Below are 23632 nucleotides of genomic sequence, written 5' to 3' on the forward strand. Positions count from 1 at the left end.
ACCGAATTCGAATTCAAATCCAAATTATATCATAATCTGTCCATTTGGACCCCTATAATTAAGACAAGTGCAAACTATGGGGGTGTTTAAGTACAGGGGTTGTTTGGATACAATGGCCCCTTTTTTAGATAGAATTTAAGGGAATAACATTATGACGTTTTTATAAGGCTGCTGTGGGTGGTTTGATAGAAAATAAGAGAGAAAATAGGGATAGTTGAGGAAAAACTTTAAGAAACTTGTGTTTTCCACAACTTTCTGTCTCTTCTACTTTTTATCAAGGCAAACCTAGCACAGGGAAATTTCTTTGAAGTAATAATCTTCAGTTACATACTTATATTGTAATTTAAACAAAAAACATTTTTTAATACAAAAGGCTAGAACGCTTCAAACACTCGTCACAACATGCCTCTACCAAACACATTGCGAACGGTAGACGCCCGAGGCTGGACATGCTCCTCACGTCAACATCTTAATGTGTTTCAGCCGCACAATGGGAACATCTCCTGTAATTTGTCTTGTTATTCATGGGGAGATGTTCTCCCTAGAAAGTGGGATGGGGTTGTGAGGTGCATTATGTGAGGAACAAACCCCGATTTTTTATACCCAATTGCACCCTGTTTTGCCTCACTCCCAATTCCCTTGTAATGTGTAATATATAGGGGGTGTTTTTTTTTTTTTAGATTTTGAGAAGGAAAAAAGTAGGTCAATGGATTTTGGTTCTCATTGACCAAGAATTTTATGTTTTTTTTTTTTTTTTTTCAGATTAATGTGGGGAACAACGAAAGTTTATTTACTTAAGTATTACTTTCCCACATGGGAGGAAAGTTTTCAACACTTTGGGACAAAAATGTCCCTTTTAATAATGAATTTTTATGGTTAAAATGGTCATTTCCTTTTTTTTACTTGGAAAATAAAAGAACATGGATAAATACACTTACCTGGGTAAATGTTTCCCAAGGAAAACTTACCCAGATAATTACATTTACCTGAATAAGAAAGTGAATTGGGCCATAATGGAAAAATCTAATCAGCATGTAATTGAATCCTTGAAGCTGCTTAAAAAAATGAAGTAAAAATACTAGTCCATGTAAATTCCATTTTCTGTCAAATCATGGAACAGGTGGCATGTTATTGGCGTAGCACCCTAGAGGGTAGAGGCCTAGATCCCTAATATATTATAGGGATAATAGCATATAAGGGCAACTTTTGGACCCTAATATTAGTAAAAGTAATATTTTTAAAAAAAGTTCAAAAATAGGATAACTTTTGAAAAATAATATCAATAAAGGGCAGAATCAATGTTCATCTTCTTCTTCCTGCAATCTATTCACTAGTGCCGCCGCCTTCGTCTCCGCCTCCAGCAACGTTGCCAGAGGTGGGCGGAGGCGGCGCTGGTGGTTATTTCTCCGCTCACCAGTGTTGTTGCCGCCTCTGTCTCCACCCACCTCTGGCAACATTGTCGGAGGCGGAGGTGGTGGCGTTGGGCAGAAAAATAACCACCAACGTCGCCGCCGCCGCCTCTACCACCGACCATTTAAAATTCATAAGAAAATGCTTTTTTTTGTCTTAAATTTTAATTTTTAATACAAAAAATTGAAATTAAAATAAAAATAAAAAATATGTTGTGTTATTAACTGACCCATTTAACCTAAACGGTTAAACCGCTGACCCACGACCCGGGGGAGATGGTTGAACCTCCGGATCGGTCTTTAAAAAAGTGCTGTACCCGGTACCCACCCATCTTTACCTTTTTTCTTTGGGTGATCACAACTTTCACTTTTAAGTTTTAACATATCACTTTTTGGTGTGTGTGGGGTGGGGGGGGTAATTGGGTAATTTGGATTTTTATTTTTTCAGAAAATAGTTTTCTTTATTTTTCACTTAGGTCTGGCTGTGTTTGGTTTGAAAGAAACAGTAGGGGAAAGGAGGAACGGGAAAAGGTGGGGGACCTGTACAAACCAAACACAAGTGAGTCCATTTCCACGGCAGTACGATATGTATTTCCAATATAAATTAATAAAAATATATTCTTTTCTTGATTCGCCAGCGAAGAGCGAACGGTGCTGCTGCTGCATTGTCTCCTTCCGTCCTCCGAAGCAGCAACACAGATCACTTTCGCCAGTGGCAATTTCGATATTTCAAGCCTTTATCATGGGCCATTGACATATGAAAGCGCAAAACGGCAAAAGCGATGAGAAGGAAAGAGAGGCGACTGATGCGAGAAACAGAGGGAAAGACCGCTGACTGCTCACTCTCTGCTTCTGTCATTCCCATTTCGTATTTCTGCTCCTGAAACCAACCGAAAGTCCGAAGGCGGACGAAACCAAGATCAACAGACGATTTGGAGCTCCTTCTCAACTTCAGGTCGCGAAAATGTACCTAAAATTTCAAATGTCAGCGAGAAATGTCGATATTCTCTTCCACATTCTTCCCATTTCGATCCATTTTTAGTTGTTTCAGTGCTTCTCCCTGATCTTTGATTTTTTGTGTTCAATGCAGAAGTATCTCCATGCGGTGGTCAAAATTGTGTCGTCTCTGGAATTGCCTCTTCTTCCCTTAGGCAGAAAAATCTCCTCGAACGAAGGTACCTTCAAAGTCTTTTGTTTTTCTTGTTCTTCGAGCACATTAACTTGTATCGAAGAGACTTTGGTCGTTTGGCTCTTTTCAGCTCGTAGTCTCGTTGAGAATCGTTGGGTTAGAGCTTTGAATGCTTTGGTATCTGATACCTACTTTAATGAAGGATGCAGAAAATAAGAGAGAGAGAGAGAGAGACGTTGCTCTTCTGCTTTTTGTTTAGAATTGACGTCGCTTTCTGTTATCTCTTACTATCCATCCGTACACTCACTTGCCTCCCTTTTTTTCTTCTTCTGTAGAGATCCTAGATAAAAGCTTGATTGCAATTTCATGCAGAAACCTGCTTTAATTTGCTTCCTTTCGACAGATCTTGCAAGCTCTTCAGCTAAATTCCATCTTTCTCTAGGTCATTGTTTCAGATCTCGCAAATCTTATGCATTCTCTCTCTCTCTCAGAGATTTGGAGATTCTTGGAGGTCTGATGAGAATACTGCAACCTGCGAATCGGCCTTCGATCTTCTAGTTCCGGATCTCCTTTTGCCTCCTAAAGTCGAATTTCAAAGAGTGTTTTCATTTAACCGAGCCTGGAAGTTCGTACAGAGAATTAAAACTTAAATTTTCCCTCAGAACAAGAGATTTTATTATTTGGTTCTTATCTTAGAAATATTTACTTTGCTTTAATGGTTTTCAGGAATCAATGCTGCATTCATCGTTTTCAATAGAATCACTCACTATTAACCTCTATTTCAAGAGTTGGATTATTCTATTTTTTTAATAATCAATTGATAGATGAGTTCTTCTTCCATAAATTACTCAACTAAAGTTATGGGTTTTCTATACAAAATTCAGCAACTTAGGACAAAAGTTGCAGGTTTTTTTTCCTAAATTTTTTATCTCTTTAGCAGAAAAATTGGTTAGTATCTTGGTGCATATGGGTAAGTGGGTAACTTAGAGAAGAATCTCGTTTGCTGACAAACCACTGTTTTCCGGCTTTTCCGACCGCTGAGCTTCTCCTTTATGCGTTTTGTTATTTTTGTTTATTCATTTTTTTCTTCGCTTTAATCATCAAAGGGTTAAATCCCATTTAGACATTTTTACTCAAACGCCCTCAAGTTTTCAAACCAACAAAACTACAAAAGTACATCTGATACCATGAGCCAGTAAACACCTTGGCTTCATGTTTCGTATGTCGACAGAGGTGTCCGGACCCGCCATACCGTGGGCCCCTGGATCCCACTGATTCAAATACTTGATGATAACCTGTGGGTCCCGCCAGTTGCATGTATACCACGTGTTTGAACTTTTTTTTTGGGTAATAGTTTGAACTTTGAAGTAAGGTAAATGTTAATCACATAAAATCATGCTTTTTCGTAGAACAGATGGATGGTTGAGGATGTTTTCACGATGTAGACTCGTGTAGCCCTTACACCTCTAGACCACTTGCCATGGGTGGAAAGAGAGGGCGTGGGGTCCTTGATGCTCGATGGGTGTGTAAAATTAGCATTCCTAAGAAATTAAACAACAAGGGAGATACCTTTTCGTATTTCTTTTTTTATGGATGAAATTGAAAAGAGATATTTTTATTTTGGGCTTGGATGCAGGAATTTTCCTGTTCATTGTTCAGAGAACTTCTGTTGGATGAGGCCAGGTTCTTGGCTGTTTGAGATGAAGTGTTGATACCGGTAAGTGAACTTCCCACTTTTGTTTTAGGTCTCTTTTGTGCTTGGTATAATATAATTGAGCAAATAAGCATTTATATATGGACAAAGACGAGTTTAGCTTGGACATATAGGATCCTTGATACGTTATTTGTGCAGGTTTGGGAACCTAGACCCACACATTGAAGGACCTAGTTTTAAATATTTCTATCTTCCCTAACTCAACCTATCTAATGACCAGAGCCATTGTAACTGGACTTTTAGGAAGGTACATATGTACCACAAAAGAGAAGAGAGAGAACTTGAAGAATATGGAGCTTCACCATTCTTTTATGCAGTTTGATGGGTCCATTGAATAAATGAGAGGCATTAATGCTTCTCTGTTTGTCCATGCATTTTGTTATATCAGATGGTTGCACATCTACAAATATGATCAAATTTGTTTTAAGAGGAGGGATATTCCTTTAGATTTTGATTTGGAGAACATGCTCTTTTAAGGGCCCATTTTGTGGAAAATTAACACTAGTTATGTTGCTAAGTGGTTTCATCACGTGTAGGGAAGAACTTGTACAGTACCAAGGAGAAGAAGTGATCTGTTACATGTTGAAGGGTCTATAATAGCTAGGGGCAAACAAGAAAAGACATGGTTGGAGTAGTGAGAAATGATTTAAGGAGCCATAATTTAACAATGGACATGACACTGAATTATGCAGAATGGTGAAACAGGATTCATGTAGCAAACCATATATAGTTGGAATTAGGTTTGGTTGAGTTGAACTGAGTATTTTGCCACATGATTCAGCACATAGTCCCACTCTAACTTTTTATAAGTTCAATATTGGGTATGTGCTCTTTGTAATACTAATCCGAAGGCATGGTTTAGGCAGCTTAAATGTTATGGATTGACCACAAATGGTGGTACTGGGGACAGATCTAGTAGGATCATTGGTTAGATAAGGAATGGAAGTTTGAGAAAGCAATTAAATAAACAAAACACACAGTTTCCTCCATGTTCTAAAATCCGGTGTTGCTCAAGTCTGGGCACTCAAGGTCCACAAAAAATGGACCCTTCTAACTTGCCACTATTACATATTCAGTAAATTAACCCATTTTTTAATGGGAGCAACCTTAAAGAGTCTCTGCACCAAACATTGCAATCTTCAAATGATTTTGAACTATATGATTTAGTGAATATTTTCAGGGGCCGTTTCTTGGTGAAATGTTAAAAGTCTGAAACCATAGGGAAAGTTGGAGAATTGAATATCTTTATTAAGTCTTCCTGTGAAATAAGTGGGTGAATATTGCATTTAGTGTGTAACAGTGAATGTAAAGAAGAAAACATGCTGGGCCATTTCAAGCCTGACTATTATTAGGTTGTAAGTATTTTCTTCTTTTCAGAGCTTCACTATAGAAGATAAAGAATTTGATAAATTTCAAGAATTAAAACTAGAAGTTTTATCATCTCACCATGTTTGATCTGTATGAATACCTTAAAACATACATCTCTATGTTCTTGAAGAATATGGATTTTAATAATTTTCCCGTTTTCACTAAAATCATTTTTGTCAGACCCATGTAATCTTTAGCAAATCTTGGGGTAGTTATTTCTATACAGATTATTTCCTTAATAAACTATTCCTGCAGAGATAGTATTCCTGTGGCATAGAAAAATTTCTCTTAATGTACAGGATATTTCATGAGGTAGTTATTTCTGTACTAGAAATTGTTTTATGATTATCGTTTGCAAAGTCTTCTAAAAACAATTATTTTATGATTTTTAAATCCTTGAGGTTTATCATTTTGGGAATTATCTAAGTCTCATATGGTTCTCCTGCTGGACTTCAGTAATTGGACAACTATTATTTTTAATAGTTTGGTCTTAGTTTGACTAGTCAATTCATATAGTGCTTTCCAATTTACTGACATATTCTAGCTATTTTTCATTATATTAGCAAGATTTTTGGCTTCTATCTAAGATTGATTTTTCCAAGTTTGGATCTTCTATGCCAGTGAAAAGTATGCTTTAATTCTAACCATAATTCATCAGTTACAAAGTTAGACTCTACTCCTTTTGAAGATTTAATTGGGTTAAAAAACCTTTTATCTTGTTCAATAGCTAGCCTAGGAATATCTAATCCTTTTCAAGTAGTATTGTTAATTTTATTTGTATTATTTCTAAATGGATATATATGGTTTTCATATATTCCTTTTATTTCTGAAATGGTAAAGCGTTAGAACATGTGTTTGAGTCTGAGCATGGCCACTTCATGTGCAAAAATTCCAAAGGTTAGGACTGTACCCAGTCTATCTCTCCCAAGACCCCAAATAGCTGGGACCAACATTCGGTAATGGGTAATGGTAATGTATTATATTTTGTTCCAAAGTAATTTAACATGTACTAGTCATGTACAATGAGGTACAGTACACTACATATTTGTATGACAATAGTCAAAAGACAAGCAAACTTACATGTTTGTAAGTTTAAGGAAAACAAAACTTAGAATTGAACTAAGCATTGTGAGGTAACTGTTTGAAGTGGTACTGAGCAGCAGGCCAGAAATGGATAGTTGTGACCACTTTTCAAATTGCACTTTCTATAGGCATCACTTTGCCTTCAAAAATCGTGCAGTTTCTTTCCTTCTACATACCCCAAGATACTGCTTCAGGTCTCATAGCATTTCTCAAGGCAATTTTCTTTGGGAACTATCTAAGTCTTATATGGTTCTTCCTTCCAATCCTTCAACAAAAAGTCCTGCATTCTCCAAAAGAGCTGTCATTTTAGATGGAATGTGGAACAATAATAAGTAATATGATGGCATTGATGATAATAGACTTTTGATTAGTGCAAATTTGCTTTCCTTTGATGGATATTTTGTTTTCCAAGAGGCCAGCTTCTTGTTCAATATCTCTGCAATAGGTTCCCAACTCGATTTAGAAATACATTTGGCTGTCAAAGGAATTACCAAATACTTTGTTGGTAGCTTGTCTAATTTATTGGTAGCATGTCATAATCTCACTTTTGTGATGTTTTTGTGAAGACCAGTCACCACTTCAAACCATCTAAGTATTTCTTTGATCTTTCCTGATTGTCCTTGTGCCACGTTACAAATTGAAGAAGAGCCACTTCTACTTCACCACCTCACCTCCCCAACTTTGAAACCTTTAATGAGACCAGCTGAGGAAGCTCTTTCAACCACTAAGGTCCTTGTAAAATTTCCATAAGAGGTATCATTCACCAAAACTGAAAAAGACAGAGCTGTTACTGCACACTTAATCCAATTCCTCCATTTTGATCCAAAGTTCATCATTCTTAATGTATAGTCCAAAAATTTCCAATTAACTTGGTTGTAAGACTTTGATGGAATATTCTATACATTACATTTGGTAGGCAGTGGATATGGTTCATAAAAGGTGCCTCCGCAGAAGTCTTGATAGTAAGAAAGTGAATTAAACAAAGATTTTAATATTGTATTTATCCCAGCAGTTCCACATCCATGTTTCATGAGGTGCCCATGGAATCTTAAATTTTGATCCAGCCAACCTTAATGTGCATTATGCCTAGGGTTATAGCATTTTTAAATTATATGTATGTTTTAAAAGCTGTTGGACCTTATTTTCCAAGTGAAATTATCATAGACAAGTTATCCAATGAGGTGTACGTTGTCTCAAATCAGTAAAGAACTAGCTTTTTGGAGGCTGAAAGAACTTAAAAACTAAAACAAATCAATCAGAAATTTATAAATTTATGAATGATGGCGCAGAAAACAACATAATCATTTATGAGTGGAGCATTCAGAAACTATGAAAGCAGATTGGTGGCTTTGTGCTCAGGGGTCATGGAGACTCTATGAGGGCCAGAAATACTTGCTCTTCAGCAAGGATTAAGGATTACAAAACAGCTAGGCTTCAGAAAATCTTAAGGTTGAAGGTGATTCCTTGTTAGTTGTAAATTGGATGCAAATGGACAGCTTAGGTGTGTGTAGTCACAAACTAACTATGTTAGAATTGAGGCACCTACCAAATGAATTTGAGGTCAGTTACAGATGGGTTAGAAGATCAGCAAATGGACTGACTGATACCCTTGCTAACCAGGAGATATTAGGGTTTAGTAGTTCTGGGCTTCTTTGTAATTTATCTTTGCATATAAAAAGCTGTTTTTTGATTGGTTTAATAAAATTGTCTATTATATATAAAAAAAACATAAATGTTTCTACTTTGTAAAACCAAAAATGGTTTTCAGACCATCCTTACCAATACACTTCTTTTTGTTATTAGAACTAGAATATGAGCATGGAAAAAACTGCCAATGTGGTATTGGATATTGAAAGTCTGGCACAATCGACAGATAAGGGCTCAGGGAGCCCAAAAATGATGGTAAGTACTATGTACCTATTAACACCTAAGGTGTGTTATTTGTAACTATTGTTTTCCCTTTACTCTTCCATTTTTTTTTCTGCAGAGAGCACTCTCTAGGAAAGGTTCTTATCGGATGGAGAGAAGGTCTTGTGCTGAGGAGGAAGAACTAGATGAAACATCAAAAAAGCTTCTTGTGAAAGGTATAAAACTTTGTGTCATTTGTAATGTAGTAGTCAAATTTTAATTTAATCCTTGTTTCATAATAACAAACTATACATGTGGAATTAGATGTAAAAATACATTAACCAGTTTTTCTATGCTCCAATTTTTTAGAGGTAGAAAACAAATTGTTAGGAAATAAACAATAATGTAATTACCTGGCCCCAATCTTCACCATTAACTCATTAAAGAAGAGATGAGTTAATGGCGATGGCAAACAGATGAGAGCAGCAACCGTCGTGGCTTGGAGATACGGAGGAAATGAAAAGATTGAGAAAGGGATAAAGAAGGGAGGGAGAGTTGATGTGAAAGGGGAAGCTATGTCCGTTTCCAAGAGCAGGAGAGTTGATATGAAAAGTAGAAGCATCAATGATTATTTAATGTTGTTTTATTCACCAAAGGTGAGAAGAGAGGAGGAGCAAAGGAACACCTGCAATGCAAACTTTTGAATCCTTTGTTAACCAACAAAATTTGATGAGTTGTTAATGGATGTGATTTAGGAAGCTACACAACACCTAGCTTCTGATGATAGACTGATTGTTTTAAAGGTAGGTTCCATACATCAGAAACCAACACCTTTCAATCTTGAGTTCATGTTTTGTGAAGTCCCAAGCTTTGAAGATAACTTAGAAGAGTAGTGGGGAGCAGCAGAGGTTCATGGAACCCCATTGCAAGCTTTTTGTAGGTAGTTGAAGTGCTTGGAATAAAAAAATTAAAAAATGGAGCAAAGTGGAATTAGGCTGTATCTGGAGAAGGAAAGATAAGGTATTGGAGGAAATTAGAGAGCTTAATCAGAAAGAACAAGACCAACTGTCAAACAATGATAGGAAGCTAAGAAAAGTTGCTAGGGATGAATTTGGAAGATTGGGTTATATGGAGGAAATTGCTTGCTAGGTTTTATTCTTCAAGCTTGACATTGAGTAGGCCTATGACCATTCTCCATTTAAATCTCATGACCTTTTGTGCTTTGTGGTAAGTCTCTTTAGTTCAAGTTTCTTAAGGCATTTAAGGAAGAGAGGAAGAATTGGAGGAGGTGGGTCAAAGTTTGTATCAGTTCAGTGAATTATTCGATCTTGATCAATGGAGCGGGTAGAAATCGCTTTCCAACTAAAACGGGGTTGAGGTAGGGTGATCCCTTGTTTCCCTTCCTGTTCACACTGATTACTAAGGTTCTAAGTAGAATGATTATTAAAGAAGATATGGATAGCACAATTAGAAGCTAGAGGGTGGGGAGGAATGTGATAGCCGTTACTACCTCCAATTTGCAGATGAAATTAGTGTGTTTTGTGAAGGAAACAATGAATAAGCCATGAGAAATCTAAAGGAACTGGTTAACACCTTTGAGTGTGCCTCTGGCTTGAGGGTAAATTTGGGAAAGAGTTGTGTAGTGGGGATGAATTTGGAGGAGGAAGAAATTCTGTTGTTGACAGGGCTCCTAAGCTATGAGGTTAAAAACTAGCCACTAGAATATTTAGGACTTCATTTAGGTGGGAACCTAAGAGCAGAAAGTTTTTGGAGGTCAGTGCTGGATAGGTTTGCTAAGAAGCTAGCTGTTTTGGTAAAGGAATTACATTTCAATGGGAGGGAGAATAACCCTAATCAAATCCACTTTGGATAACCTACTGATTTATTACCTATCAACTCTTTGCATACTGGTTAAAGTGGCTAGGCAATTAGAAAAGTACATGAGAGACTTCTTTTGGGAATCACGGGTTGAGAGGAACGACCATTTGGTGAAGTGAGAGTAGGTCAGAAAATCCAAGGAGAAAAAGGTGGATTAGGAATTGGGAACTTGATTCATATAAATACAGCTTTGCTATGCAAATGGTTGTGGAATTTTCCCTTAGAAAGTAACAGGTTGTGGCATAGGGACATTGAAAGCATACATGGTATCATGGACAATGGCTGGGATGCAAAGGTGGCTGCTCCTCATTCTTCTTTAGCTTCTTCTTTTCAATACAAAAGGTACTTCCTATTTTTCTTAACCTCACTTGCTTTGATGTGAGATGTGGGAACAAAATCCGCTTCTAGGAGGATTAGTAGCTTGTTGACACACCTCTTAAGGTGTAATTCCTTGTCCAATTACAAATAACAACCTATTTCAAAATTTAGAGTAGCATCCCCATCTGGGATAAATGTTAATGGCGAGATTTGAACCCTTGACAATTGAGGTTAAAAGAAACGAATTAACCATCCCATCAATGCACTAAGATGTGTAATGTTTAACATCACTCAAGGGGCTTGGATCGAGGTGGCTTGTAGAATTGAGAATGCAAAATGTTTAACATCACATTAACTACTTGAAGTAATGCAATTGGGAAAAAACAAAGATATTGAAAATTTAACATGCTTCAATTGTATAATTTGAGGCAATATGCTTTTTAAAACATTTAGTTTCTTTTAAACTTAAATTTGTATTTTTAATTAATATATAGTTGGGATAAGGCTTGGATGATGATGTTTTTTCTATTTTTTAATTTTTGTGCCTTGCTTCAAAAAGGTGTTTGCCTTGCCTTGTTCCTTGGGGCAAAAAAAAAAAAAACCTTTTGCACTTTACTTGTGCCCGGTGCTTTTCGAACACTATATATGTATGTGTATGCACATGCCATGGGTTTCCCATTGAGGCAGCTGAAAATATTCTTTCATATTTGACAAGGGACTCTGAAATCAAGTTAGGATGGTTCTTTTGATGACAAGAGGTCTACACTTGATTATTATATCTTGGTTGATGGAAAATCTTATGTCATGAAAGAGCAAGTAGTTAGGACCAAATGGTTACAGAGAGAGGAAGGAGTTGTGGGAGGAACTAGGAGATGTTAGGGGACTTTAGGAAGGGCCTTGGTGTTTGGGCGAAGATTTTAATGTGGTTAGATTCATAGAGGAAACTAATAACCCTAATCAAAGAGTGACAACAAGCATGAGAACATTTAATCTCTTTGTGGATGCTTTTGAGCTTAAAGAAATCCCAGTAGCCCACAAGACATACACTTGGTCCAATCTTCAATTGAACCCGATTTACTCTAAGTTGGGCAGGTTTTTAATCTCAACAGACTGGGAAGAACACTGGGGGGGGGTAATATCTAGGGCATTGACTAGGCTCACTTTAGATCATTGGCGTATAGTGATTTCTAAGGAGGAACAGAGGGGTGATGGACCTTCCCCATTCAGATTTGAAAATATGTGGCTACTCCACCTAGGGTTTACCAAGAAAGTCAGAGAATGGTGGGACCACTGTAATCCCTCAGTGGAATGGAAAGGCATGAAGTATTCACAGGAAACTCTAGTTCTTGAAACCAAAGATTAGGGAGTGGAACCGTTTGGTGTTTGGGAGATTAGAAGAAAGGAAGCAAATACCTAACTCAGGGACTTTTTCGAGGAAGCCTGCCTCCTGAAAGAGAGAGAGAGAGATTGTATTCCCAAAATCAATATTTCCTCTTCTGGCTTCCTTTCCTTATTTATACACTTATGTTACAATTCTGTTATATCAGCCTCTCCACTTGTCCAGTTTGTTATTTAGTTTGTTCTAGTGGTTGGCTGTCAGTTACATTATTTAAAGGTTGACGTGGCCTTTTCTTGTACACTTGTATTCCCTTTATTTGTGTCTCAACATGATCAGATTGAGGAGTTGGATCTGAAAGAGGAAAAGGGAGAATTTGAGGAGGGAGACAAGGAACAAAGAGGGGGTTTGAGGAGGTAGTTGGAGGATTGCTTGCACAAGGAGGAAGTATGTTGGAGACAAAAATCTCGATTTAAATGGTTGAAGGAGGGATATAGAAATATTGAATTCTTTCATACTGTAGCAAATGGTAGGAGAAATAAGAATTCTATCTCAAGGCTGGAAGTGGAGGGGTCAATTCTGACTCACCAAGATGAGATAGCAGGAGCTTTTATAAATCATTATAAATCCATCTTTAGAAGGCCTTTGAGTGGGAGGGTGTGGTTAGAAGGGTTGGATTGGCTAGATCTAGGGGCAAAAAATAGGCAAAGGTTGGAAAGGAGATTTAAGGTGGAGGAAATAAAGGAGGCTGTGTTTTCTATGGACAAAATGAAAGCTCCAGGCCCGGATGGTTTCACATTCTATGGACAGAATGAAAGCTCCAGGCCCGGATGGTTTCACAATGGCCTTTTATCAAGACTATTGGGAAATCTTGGAAAGGGATCTAGTGCTAGTGTTTGATGAATTTCATAGAAGGGGAGTAATTAATCCGGGGTTGAATTCCACTTTTATTGCTTTGATCCCAAAGAAGAAAGATGCCTCTCATCCAAAAGACTTTAGGCCAATCGACTTGGTAAATAGTCTGTACAAGATAATTGCAAAGGTGTCGTCTCTAAGGATAAAGCAAGTCCTACCCGACAGTATTGCACCAAACCAAGGAGCTTTTGTGAAGGGAAGACAAATAGTTGATCAAATTCTAATTGCCAATAAGAGTGTGGAGAACTTTAAAAAAGTAAAAAAGGGTGGTGTGTAAGTTGGACTTAGAAAAGGCCTACGATTTGATTGATTGGTCCTTTTTGAAGGAAGTGATGGTTAACTTTGGGTTCGGGGGAAGATGGTGTAAATGGGCAATGGGATGTGTCATGAACTGACATTACTCAGTACTGGTAAATAGGATAGTGGTGGATTTCTTCTTAGCTATTAGGGGAACAAGACAAGGAGATCCACTCTCTCCTTTCTTGTTCAACCTGATTGTAGATGTTCTGGGTAGATTGATTCATAGAGCAGATTCAAGGGATTTTACTAAGAGGGTGGAGGTTAGGAAGGGAAGAGATCCCACTTACCCACTTACAATTTGCAGATGACACAATTCTTTTCTGTGAAGGTAGGAACTTGAATTGGATTAGATCTATCAAAAAAAAAAAAACTTGAATTGGATTAGAAATTTGAAGAGGGTAATACAACTCTTTGAACAGATGTCCAACCTTAAAGTGAATTTGAGAATTGTGTAGTGGGAGTGAATTTAGAGGAATGGGAGGTCAGGGAGTGTGTAGAGCTATTGGGATGTGCAGTTTCAAGTTGGCCCTTGAGTTATCTAGGTCTACCCCTGGGAGACAACCCCAAGAAAGGAAGGTTCTGGAATCCGGTGGTGGAAAGATTTGAGAAGAGACTTGCCTCTTGGAAAAAGAATTACCTGTCTCTTGGTGGGGGGACCACACTAATTAGGGCAACCTTAGCCAACCTACCCATCTACTTCTTATTAGTGTTCAAGATTCCAACAGAGGTGTCTAATAGATTGGAAAAGTTGTTGAGAGACTTCTTGTGGGAACCAGGTGAAGAGAAGAGGGACCATAGAGGTGGGGTGGGAGATGGTGATTAGGGATAAGAAGTCGGGAGGGTTGGGGCTCGGGAACATTAGGAAGAGGAATATGGCTTTATTAGGGAAATGGTTATGGAGGTTCCCCCTTGAGAAGGAGAAGTTGTGGGCTAGCATTTATGAGTTGGAGGACAATGGATGGGATCTTGGAATCTTGGCAAGGACTACATGTGCCTCACCTTGGAAAGCAATCCATGACTTGTTACTAGTTTTCTCCCCCCTCATCAGGTATAAATTAAACTCAGGCAACCTCATAAAATTTTGGGAACAAACTTGGGTGGGGAATTCTGCTTTGAAGGATCAATTTCCATCCCTCTTTGCTCTCTTTGAGTTGAAAAATGAACCTATCTCTTCCTATATTGTCCCTTCATCTTCAAACACTAGGTTTGGTTGGAATTTGGGTCTGAGAAGGGTTGTTAGAGATATAGATCTGGACAACACCCTGTCTCTCCTGGCTATTCTTGAAAATGTTTTTTTGGACTCCACAAAGGAAGACTCCAGAATTTGGACCCCACCCCCTTGGGCTATTTCTCTTGTGCCTCTTTCTTCAAAGTCTTAACTCAGCCTTCCAGCTCAATCGGTTTATCCTTCCCTGTTAAAGAGATTTGGTGTAAGCCAATTCCTCCTAGGGTTAGGAGTTTTTGTTGGGAAAACTTTCCTGGAAAGAATCAACACTAGTGATCTGCTTCAAAGAAACAGACCCAAGATGTGTTTATCTCCTCATAGGTGTATTCTATGTAAAGCTGATGGGGGAACTGGTTATCACCTGTTGGTTTCTTGCCAGCTTGACAAAGCTATTTGGGAATGGGCTTTTTCTCTTTTTGGGTGTAGGTGGAATCCCCCTTTGAATGTGCAAAGTCTTTTCTCTTCTTTTTTCAGGTGGCATCTGAAGAGGGGTAGGACCATGTGGCGGTGCCTAAGAGCTGTTGTATGCTAGACATTGTGGGAAGAAAGGAATTCAAGAATTTTCTCTGAGAAAGAGAGTAACTGTGGAAGTCTGATCGAATTGATTCACTTAAGGGTGGTACATTGGCTGAAGTCCCCGGAGTTATTTACAGATTTTATAGTGGACGATTTGCTGAGGAAGTAGAAAGAGAGTGCTAGTTCTGCCCAGGTGAAAATGACTCTTTGTCAGTCTTGGATCCCTCCCCCCACTGGTTTTGTAAAGTTGAACTTCGATAGCAGCAGTAGAGGGAACCCTGGGCATTCAGGCATTGGGGGTGTATTTAGGGATGAGAATGGAATCGTTCCAGCCATGTTCTCAGGCCCAATTGGAGCAGGTGACTCTCTCAGGGATGAGATATTTGTGGCTCTGGAAGGTGTTCAAAGGGCCAAGAAAATGAATATTAGGAGGCTTGTAATTGAAGGGGACTTGGAGGTGGTAGTAGGGTGGTTGAGAGAAGACAAGTCTGGGTTATGGAACTACACCAATGAATGGAAAAAAAATCAGGTGGTTGGCCAAGGACATGGAAATAAAGTACAGCTGGGTGATGAGATCTGTTAATTCGTTTGCAGAGGGGTTAGCAAAGCAAACGGTGACTAGGGAATCTTTATTCTGGGCTCAGTTGTAATTTTGGTTTTTTCATTTTGAGGGCTTTTGCCTTTGTTGGGGGAGTTAAGAAAGTTTATCTCCCCTCCTCTGTAATTTTGAAACACCCCTGGTGTTATATTATGACAATAAGCTGCAATAAATATAACCTATGACTCTGTCCAGTATGACAGAACTAAGAATAAAGTTCACAGATTTTTTATCCAAGGGTTGTTTGTAGTGAAGTTTGTTTTCCTTTGTCCAGTCAGAGCTACAGTTGACAAATTTTCTAACCAAGGGAATAGTAAAGTCTAAGAACATAATCTTGGCCAGTTGGGCATTAACATGTTTAAGATCTATGCTCAGCTTGAGGTAGCGTGTTGAATATTTGTCTCACAGGACCAGTTATTCTTGTCCTCTTATATTAACACATAAATAATTTGTGAAAAGGCTGAGACCATATGATTCTCTCTTCCAATTTTGATTTCATTCTTCCTATCTTCTCTTCTCTTCTCTTTTCTATTCAATTTTTTTTTCTGCATATTTATTTTTTTCCTTAAATTATTTTTAATTTAAAACTAAAACTTGTGAAAATATGAAATTTTGAATCTTTAATTTAAGATCTTCATCTGACCTGTATTTTTAATACACACAAGATGCTTTGGACTCATCATTTTGTTGGTTCTAACATCCTTTGCACTGCATGTGTTCCTTATTTTGGCACTGATATAGTGATATTGCATGGTTATCGAGATTAAAGCATACTGAAATCCAGAAAGAAATCATGATAATGTATTCATTCTATGTACCTGTGCAGTGAATTCACAGTTGGAGTCATTAAAGCAACCATTAGTCACCAACAAAGCTATGGCTCCAGTTACAATGACCCTTAGTGGCTCCAGTCTCATTGACACTAGTGATGGACGGTGTAAGCGATTCAATCATCTTACTGCCATCAACCCAAGGAAGGTACTTCTCATCTTTGCAACAGTGTAAGTATTACTCCTTGTCTCTTGTTAAATTTATTTGATGTTGTTCTATTCATGTTTTAGTTTTTTACTAAGATGGTGCATGGTTTCAAATGTCGCGAAATGTCGCTAATGTTGCCCGACATATGTCGATGTTGAGGCTCCGACATGAAAATGGATGGTAATATAAAAATTACATTATTTCGGTTGACATTTCCTATATTTCGGAAATGTCGACCAAATCGGCCCAAATAACCAAAAAAAAGACGGTTTTTTCTATTATGTCGACATGATGTCGATAATGTCGACAAGATGTCGACTAATGTACATTAATAATATAATATATTAGTATATTATATTAATATAATACAGTATATTAATATAAATTATTCCATTAATAATTTCTATTTAATATTTCAAATAAAATATTTATAAGAAAGAATTAACAAAATATAAAAACAAAAGAATAAATTAATTACTTTATAATATAAAACATAAAATATTTTTCAAGTAATAAAATATTAACTAGTTAGTATTTTTTAAAATATTGATTCAAATCAGAAAATTTATATTAAATTTTATAATAAATCATATTCTACATTTAGTATAAAAAATCAGAATAAATTTATTAAATTTTATACTAAATCATAATTTATTATAAGTTTAGTATTAAAAATCATAATAAATAAATTCATTAAGTTTTATAAGAAATCAGAATTTATCATAATCTTACTACTACAAAAAGGAGAAACAGTTTATTAAATTTATAATAAAACATAATGTATTATAAGTTTAATATTTAAAAAATCAGAATAAATGTATTTCTATTTACTAGTGTGAAATAAATATATTAGAATTTATAATAAATCAGAATTAAAAATAAGAAAAGAAAATATCAGATAATCAAAAAAAAAAAACATCAAAATGCATAATAAATCAGTAAATCGTCATTTACTAATTTGTTATTGATCTTAGTTTCTTAACTTTATATAATGGTTGGGAATAAGATAATAGTCTAGAAATATGTATCAATGCTTCTTTTATCATCGATATTTCCACATATTTCCACAATGTCTCTAATTTTTACAATATTTCCCCTCGACATTTCCGACATTTCCGACATATGTCCTATATTTTGGTAAGCGACATTTCCATCGACATCGACATTTTAAACCTTGCAAATGGTGAACCACAACTATAGCCATGTAGTGTCTATGGGAAAGTCGATATATCTGACCCCATTGCTGCCCACAAATAGTGTGGCAGTGCTAGAGCAGGGCTGCAATGTCTACATGGTCGTGTTGGCATACCTCAAAGTGATAACCAATCATCTTGGTTTAGGCATATGCAGAGTTTTCAAGGTGCCAAGGCGAAGCTAGGCAATAGGAGAGCACCTTGTCACCTTGTCACCTAGTCACCTAGGCGTTGGGTTATTTAAAATTAAAAATATAAATTCTAGGGTCTTATAATATATATATAATATCCTAGGGTAGATCCCTAGGTTTCATAGTAATAAGTAGTGATCTTTAACTAATTGGAGCAGGTGACTCTCTCAGGGATGAGATATTTGTGGCTCTGGAAGTATAAACCTCATATCAATAGATAGCAAGTTAACATATCTATGAGTAGATACGAAAGGAAAGAAACATACAAAACATACGGGTTGAGCCCTTCTTTTGGTCCTAGGAAGAAGTCCTATTGATTGTTCTTGTGTGTCAATTGGATAAAATCTTCAAGTGGTTAGGCATATGCCCTCAAAGCCCTTGTTTTGCATATGCCTAAACCAATTGATATACTACTCAGTGACATAGTCTTGAACCCTCTATGTCACTGACTTGTGTCTCAAATGAACCCAAACAAATAAGAAAATAACAAAAAGAAAGTAGCATAAGAATAAGAATATTAATACTACAAACCCACAATATGAATAATTTAGTCTAATAATATCTATTGTACTACTATTAATAGCATAAAATAAGAATATAAACTATTTTATTTGATCAATGAAAATATAAAACAATGTGTGGTGTCTTACATAAAAATATTTAGGCGTTTGGGTGAGGTGACCCTCCAAGAACGCCTCTTATTTGCCTGGGTGTCGCCTTGACAACTATGAGGATATGTATACTGGGGTGAACCCAATCCAATATGAAAATGACTCGTAACTGACCACTATCCAACCTACTAGGATTGGACATGCCTTCACAACTTATCATTGCAGCTCATTCAGGTCAAGTTGTGTACTTGTTCACTGCACTGTTGCCAGCCCTAACTGCACATGATTTATTGGACAGCATTTACCATTGCAGCTCGTTCTTATCATCTCAGACTTGACTTGGTTGGACAGCATTTTTTATTATTTCTCTTTTGCTCTGTACTAGTCCAATGTTGATAAAAGAAAATATAGGATGGACCAAGGTTTTCAAACTGTCGTTGACCCAAACGGTCGGACTATTCAGCCCGGAAACTGGTCAGGGACTCAGGGTATCAGTTCTGTTTCACCACTGAACTGCTTTTTTCCATTGAATTGGTCAGCAACTTGCTGACCCCAGCAGTTGAATTGTCAATCCGTTTGATCCGGACAATGGTTTTCGGGCCAAATTTTATTTAATTATTTTTTAAAACATCATAGGCTGATCCATTCGGACTGGATGGTCGAACTGCTGACCCGGAGACCGGTGGCCAAAGAGGTTCCAGTTGCAGGTCGTTTTTTAAAACATTGGGATGGACACTTGATGTCAATATCTTGAGTGTTGATTTCCTTCATTGGACCTGTAATATAAGGGGACATATTGCTTAAGTTGAACTACCTTGTGAACTTTAATAAAAAAGAGAAAACTACCTTGTGAAAGTTTATTAGTAAGTTAGCTAGCGATCTACCAAACCATTGTCCACTAATTAATAAAAGGGTAAAAGACTTAAATATACCCTGGGTTTTCTTAAATTGACTTAAATGTACCCTGAATTTTTCAGAAAGACTTAAAGATACCTTGCGGCTCTCTTGTCCTTCATTTTCTTTCAAATTTTCAAAATCTACTCTGAAATTTTCAAACTCATGCGAGTGGTGGTCTCTCTCTCTCTCTCTCTCTCTTCCGTGTCAACAGTTGATGTAGCTTTCAATGGCGGTTACCCTTCCTCCACGTGTCCAACTAGTTAAAGGTTGGTTTTCCACCAACCTTTTTCAAGGTATAAGAACTTTGAGAGCATTCCACCAACCTTTTAGTATGTTTCTTTTATATTTGCAAGCTTTTGTGTTTCTTCTGTACCATCCCTCTAATTTACTCTAAAAATGGCCCAACTTTCTTCTAGGAATTTAAAAATTATGAGTTGTTTGGCTTATGGAGATATGCCTAAGTCTATTTGAAAAACTCAGGGTATGCTCAAGTCTTTTACCCTTAATAAAATAGTAGTAGTTGTTAAATGAACCTTTTTTGGGACTATCTCTGTGTTACCCTATTTATTGGCTTACGGTTTTATGATTTTTTGTTTATTCCAGGTCGAGCATGGGGACGCTCATACTCATATATTTCACCCTGGCAATTAATAGAACAGGTTGAACTTGGGTGGGTGGTTGAACATCAATTTATTACACCAGAAGGTGACGGACCAGAACAGTATTCTTGTTTTTCAGATCTTCACCTTTGAAAGGGAATTTTGATTAGTGCCCGTTGTAGTGAAAGCCAACGAGACATGCGGATCTATAAAATATCAGCGGGAACTGGAGTACAGAGAGCATTGACATGCCCAACCAACTGTTTTTGTACTTCACGATGGAAGCTTGACTCTCCTTTTCCATCCTAACATTTGGGAGATCATTTTCCTGGTACAGATTTAGGTCTAGATATTGCGTTGAGATTAAATACTTTTTTACTGTTCTATGGTCCTTTTCTCTGCGCATTCATTTGGCTTGGTTTCACATTTACATCTTGGGTGTATAATCCAGTGCTACAGGACGTTTTAGGGTACATTTTGTAGAGTTTTTACAAGGATCAATTATCCCACTGGCACAAATTGTTCTTTGCTCTTCACCCTAAGGGGTTTGCTGATTGCAGGATGCACTTAATAAAAGATTAGTAAAACAGAAAGGATAAGGAAGAAAATTAATATCAATACATCTCTCTCTCCTAGTTTTTCAAATCGGACTTGGACCTCCGGATGACGTCCGTGGACAACCACCCATCCGTTAACTCTCTATCCATATGTGTTGTTACAAATGATATAATGTGTAATTTAAGTTTTCTGAAAATCTCAATTTTGCCCTTATTGGATGTAAATGACATTTACATCCACCTTTATTTTTCAAATTTTCTAAGAGAACAAACAAATAGATTATTTTTCAAATTTTCTGAAAATCTCACAACTTTCTGTTTCTCCATGTATAAAAGTATGAATCCATTTAAGTCTGCCCAACATTTTATGATATACATGTTTACATATTGTCGATTTATTCTACCTGGAAATTGGCCTACAAAACTAAACACTCCCAAGCCCAAACCTGGTTCAAGATGTTGGGTTAAGTTCAGGTTGAGCCTGAATTAGTAAAATCGGGTTTAACCATGAATTGGGGTTACATTCCTAAATGTATTAGTTTTTATTTTTACTAAATTGTCTTAACTTTTATTAAATTTTTATTTAGGATTAATTTTTGTTATTTTTAAATGGATTAGGGGATTTTAAATTTATAATAATTACGTTTAAAACTAATAATTTTGTTAATTTTTTACTTTATCAACAAATCTGGAGTATAATTTTATTTTTAAAATGAATATCAAATTATAAGATTTATTTTTGAAAATAAACTTTTCTTACTTTTTGTTTGTTTTATTAATAAACATGTATCAATTTGTATTAACTTTATTTTTTAAGTAAAACTTGTATTAATAAAAAATATTAAAATAATTGTAGTTAAGTTATAATTAATTAACTAATCATATTATTATGTTATTATTTAATTAATATTTTTAATTATACAATCATTTTCTAATTTAACTAAATGTGTTAAGTTAATTAATTATATAATTAAGGTCCCATGTTCATACTAAGTTAGTATTAGTGCAAGCTTAAACAGGTAGTGCTTTTTTACTACCTCATCAATCATGAAAGAGGGTTCACTTTGTTTAAAATTTTCCTTTTCTATAATTTGTCCAACATTATAATTGTTTATTGCCTTTGATTTTTTATAATTATATTATAATTTCCATTGTGCATTGTCTTTGATTTTTTTGCATTGATTTAGAGTTGGGGGTGTAATTGGCGTTCCATTACCAATCAACGAACTAAAGTTTTCTCCTAACAATAAAATGTTTTACATCAAGAGGTTTTGTAAAGTATTTTAGGAGAAAACATGAGTCAATTAAAGAGAGATTAGAGATATTTTAGAAAGATTTAGGAAAGATTTTAGGGGAGGGAGATTTTAGGAGACTTGAAGAGAGATGTTTTAAGAAGACTTTTATGTAACTGGGAAGTGGGTATTAATTGGAGTAGGGAGAGGCTTGCTGATGTGACCTAATGAGAGGGCTTTATAATGGACGCACACCTCAATTAACACTACCAAGGTTCAATTTTTTTTTTTAAACCGGTTTAGGGGGCTGGTTTAGAGCTCCTCCACCCCCTAAACCGGTTAGACCCCCGATACACCCATATAGGGGCATATTAGAGAGGTCCCGAAACAATACATATCGGCCGATACGGGCCGATACATATCAATACTTTGAACCTTACACTACAATAGTAGGAAACACTACACGTCTCGGCCAAAGCCCTAACTTGTTCCTTGCAGAGAATGCTTTCTAGGTCAAAGGGGGATTAACGACCCAATTGACTAACCTAACAGCTCGAACCGATGGGCTCCACGTGGCACTAACCTCATGAGATGAAACAACTCCCAGAGATGGGGCTAGTTCTCCCATCGATTCTAGCTCAAAGACACATTGAACCGGACCCCCTCGTGCCGTCCCATGCACGGCTTCAATTAGTTGACCCCAGCACTTGTCCTGTGTACGAACCTATGACGGATGACGTCAACACCTGTATGATGCATGCAGGTAGCCTACGCTCGTACGGGACACGGTCACACACCCTCATCTTGGAATGAACCTTTACTGATGCAAAGGGTGGACGGAAGAGCAATCGCCACACAGCCACTGAGAAGATCTCTATAGCCGAGGCCAACGCCTCCATGTAAATCTACCATACTCTCTTCAACTAAAGTCGAGGCCTCAACGCAACCCACCAACCGACCTCGAACGCTACGGTCTTGAAAATGGGGGGCAAGTGATGTAGGGATATCTGGCCAACCCACGGATCTTGACACATGGCGTCGGTCGGGTGCATCATGGCCATCAATCATCAACCACTACCAACCGCCGCCACTTGCTCCCAATTGCCCCTCTTCTAACTTAACTCTAGCTATAAAAGGGGCTCCCACATTGAGGTAAAGACACACACAGACTTAAGCTCTAAGTTTCCTCTCTTGCTTGGTCCTACCCCTCATTGCTCTTGGCTAATTTGACCATCGGAGTCTTCACCCTTAGAATAACTCCTGGGGCCTCTGACGTCTTCTCTCTCTCAACAGGTTGGACCCGTCAACCTCGGACACCAAAAATTACATTGTTACCCTTGGCTCCGTATTTGGTAGCAACACATATAATGTCTTGGAAGGGTATTAACTATCAAATATAGCCACATGTCGTAAAATTGAGTAGTTAGCATCTTGATAACCCTAAAAACCAACACATATCCTAGCATATGGTGCAATGTGTATTGACACTTTGAACCTTGGGAACAACCATTTATGACCATATGCAATATCGATATGTTTATAGGGATGCAAATGGGTCTGATCGGATTTGAATCAAGTTATATCCAATCTGATATATAAACAATATATCCAATCTAATCCAAAGATTCAATCAGATCTCACAAACATTGATTTGAATTCAAATCTAATAAGAATGTTGAATATCTGAATATGATCCGATTTGACTTAATTTTTAAAATGTTTAATAAATTATTAAAA

At 36.9% G+C, this 23632-nt stretch overlaps 1 protein-coding gene across 12 annotated transcripts; it reads left to right on the forward strand.

Moving 5' to 3' along the window:
- The first annotated feature begins 2051 nt into the window (after positions 1-2051).
- LOC104592653 (uncharacterized) lies at positions 2052-20625 on the forward strand. 12 transcript variants are annotated; one of them, XM_088901210.1, is made up of 8 exons: positions 2065-2364; positions 2500-2584; positions 2981-3163; positions 4175-4255; positions 8507-8605; positions 8691-8787; positions 16464-16638; positions 20111-20625. In XM_088901210.1, exons 5-8 carry the CDS (start codon positions 8516-8518, stop codon positions 20169-20171), a joined length of 423 nt encoding a protein of 140 aa, XP_088757336.1. In that variant the 5' UTR covers positions 2065-2364; positions 2500-2584; positions 2981-3163; positions 4175-4255; positions 8507-8515; the 3' UTR covers positions 20172-20625. The 12 variants fall into 12 exon arrangements, with proteins under 12 accessions (XP_088757337.1, XP_088757336.1, XP_088757335.1 ...); XM_088901209.1 differs by having other exon boundaries at positions 3030-3163; XM_010252095.3 differs by having other exon boundaries at positions 2078-2393; positions 3030-3163.
- The last annotated feature ends 3007 nt before the right edge of the window (positions 20626-23632 follow it).

This window comes from Nelumbo nucifera, chromosome 3 (genome assembly GCF_055504915.1).
Source record: "Nelumbo nucifera cultivar China Antique chromosome 3, China Antique-T2T, whole genome shotgun sequence".
Taxonomy (NCBI): domain Eukaryota; kingdom Viridiplantae; phylum Streptophyta; class Magnoliopsida; order Proteales; family Nelumbonaceae; genus Nelumbo; species Nelumbo nucifera.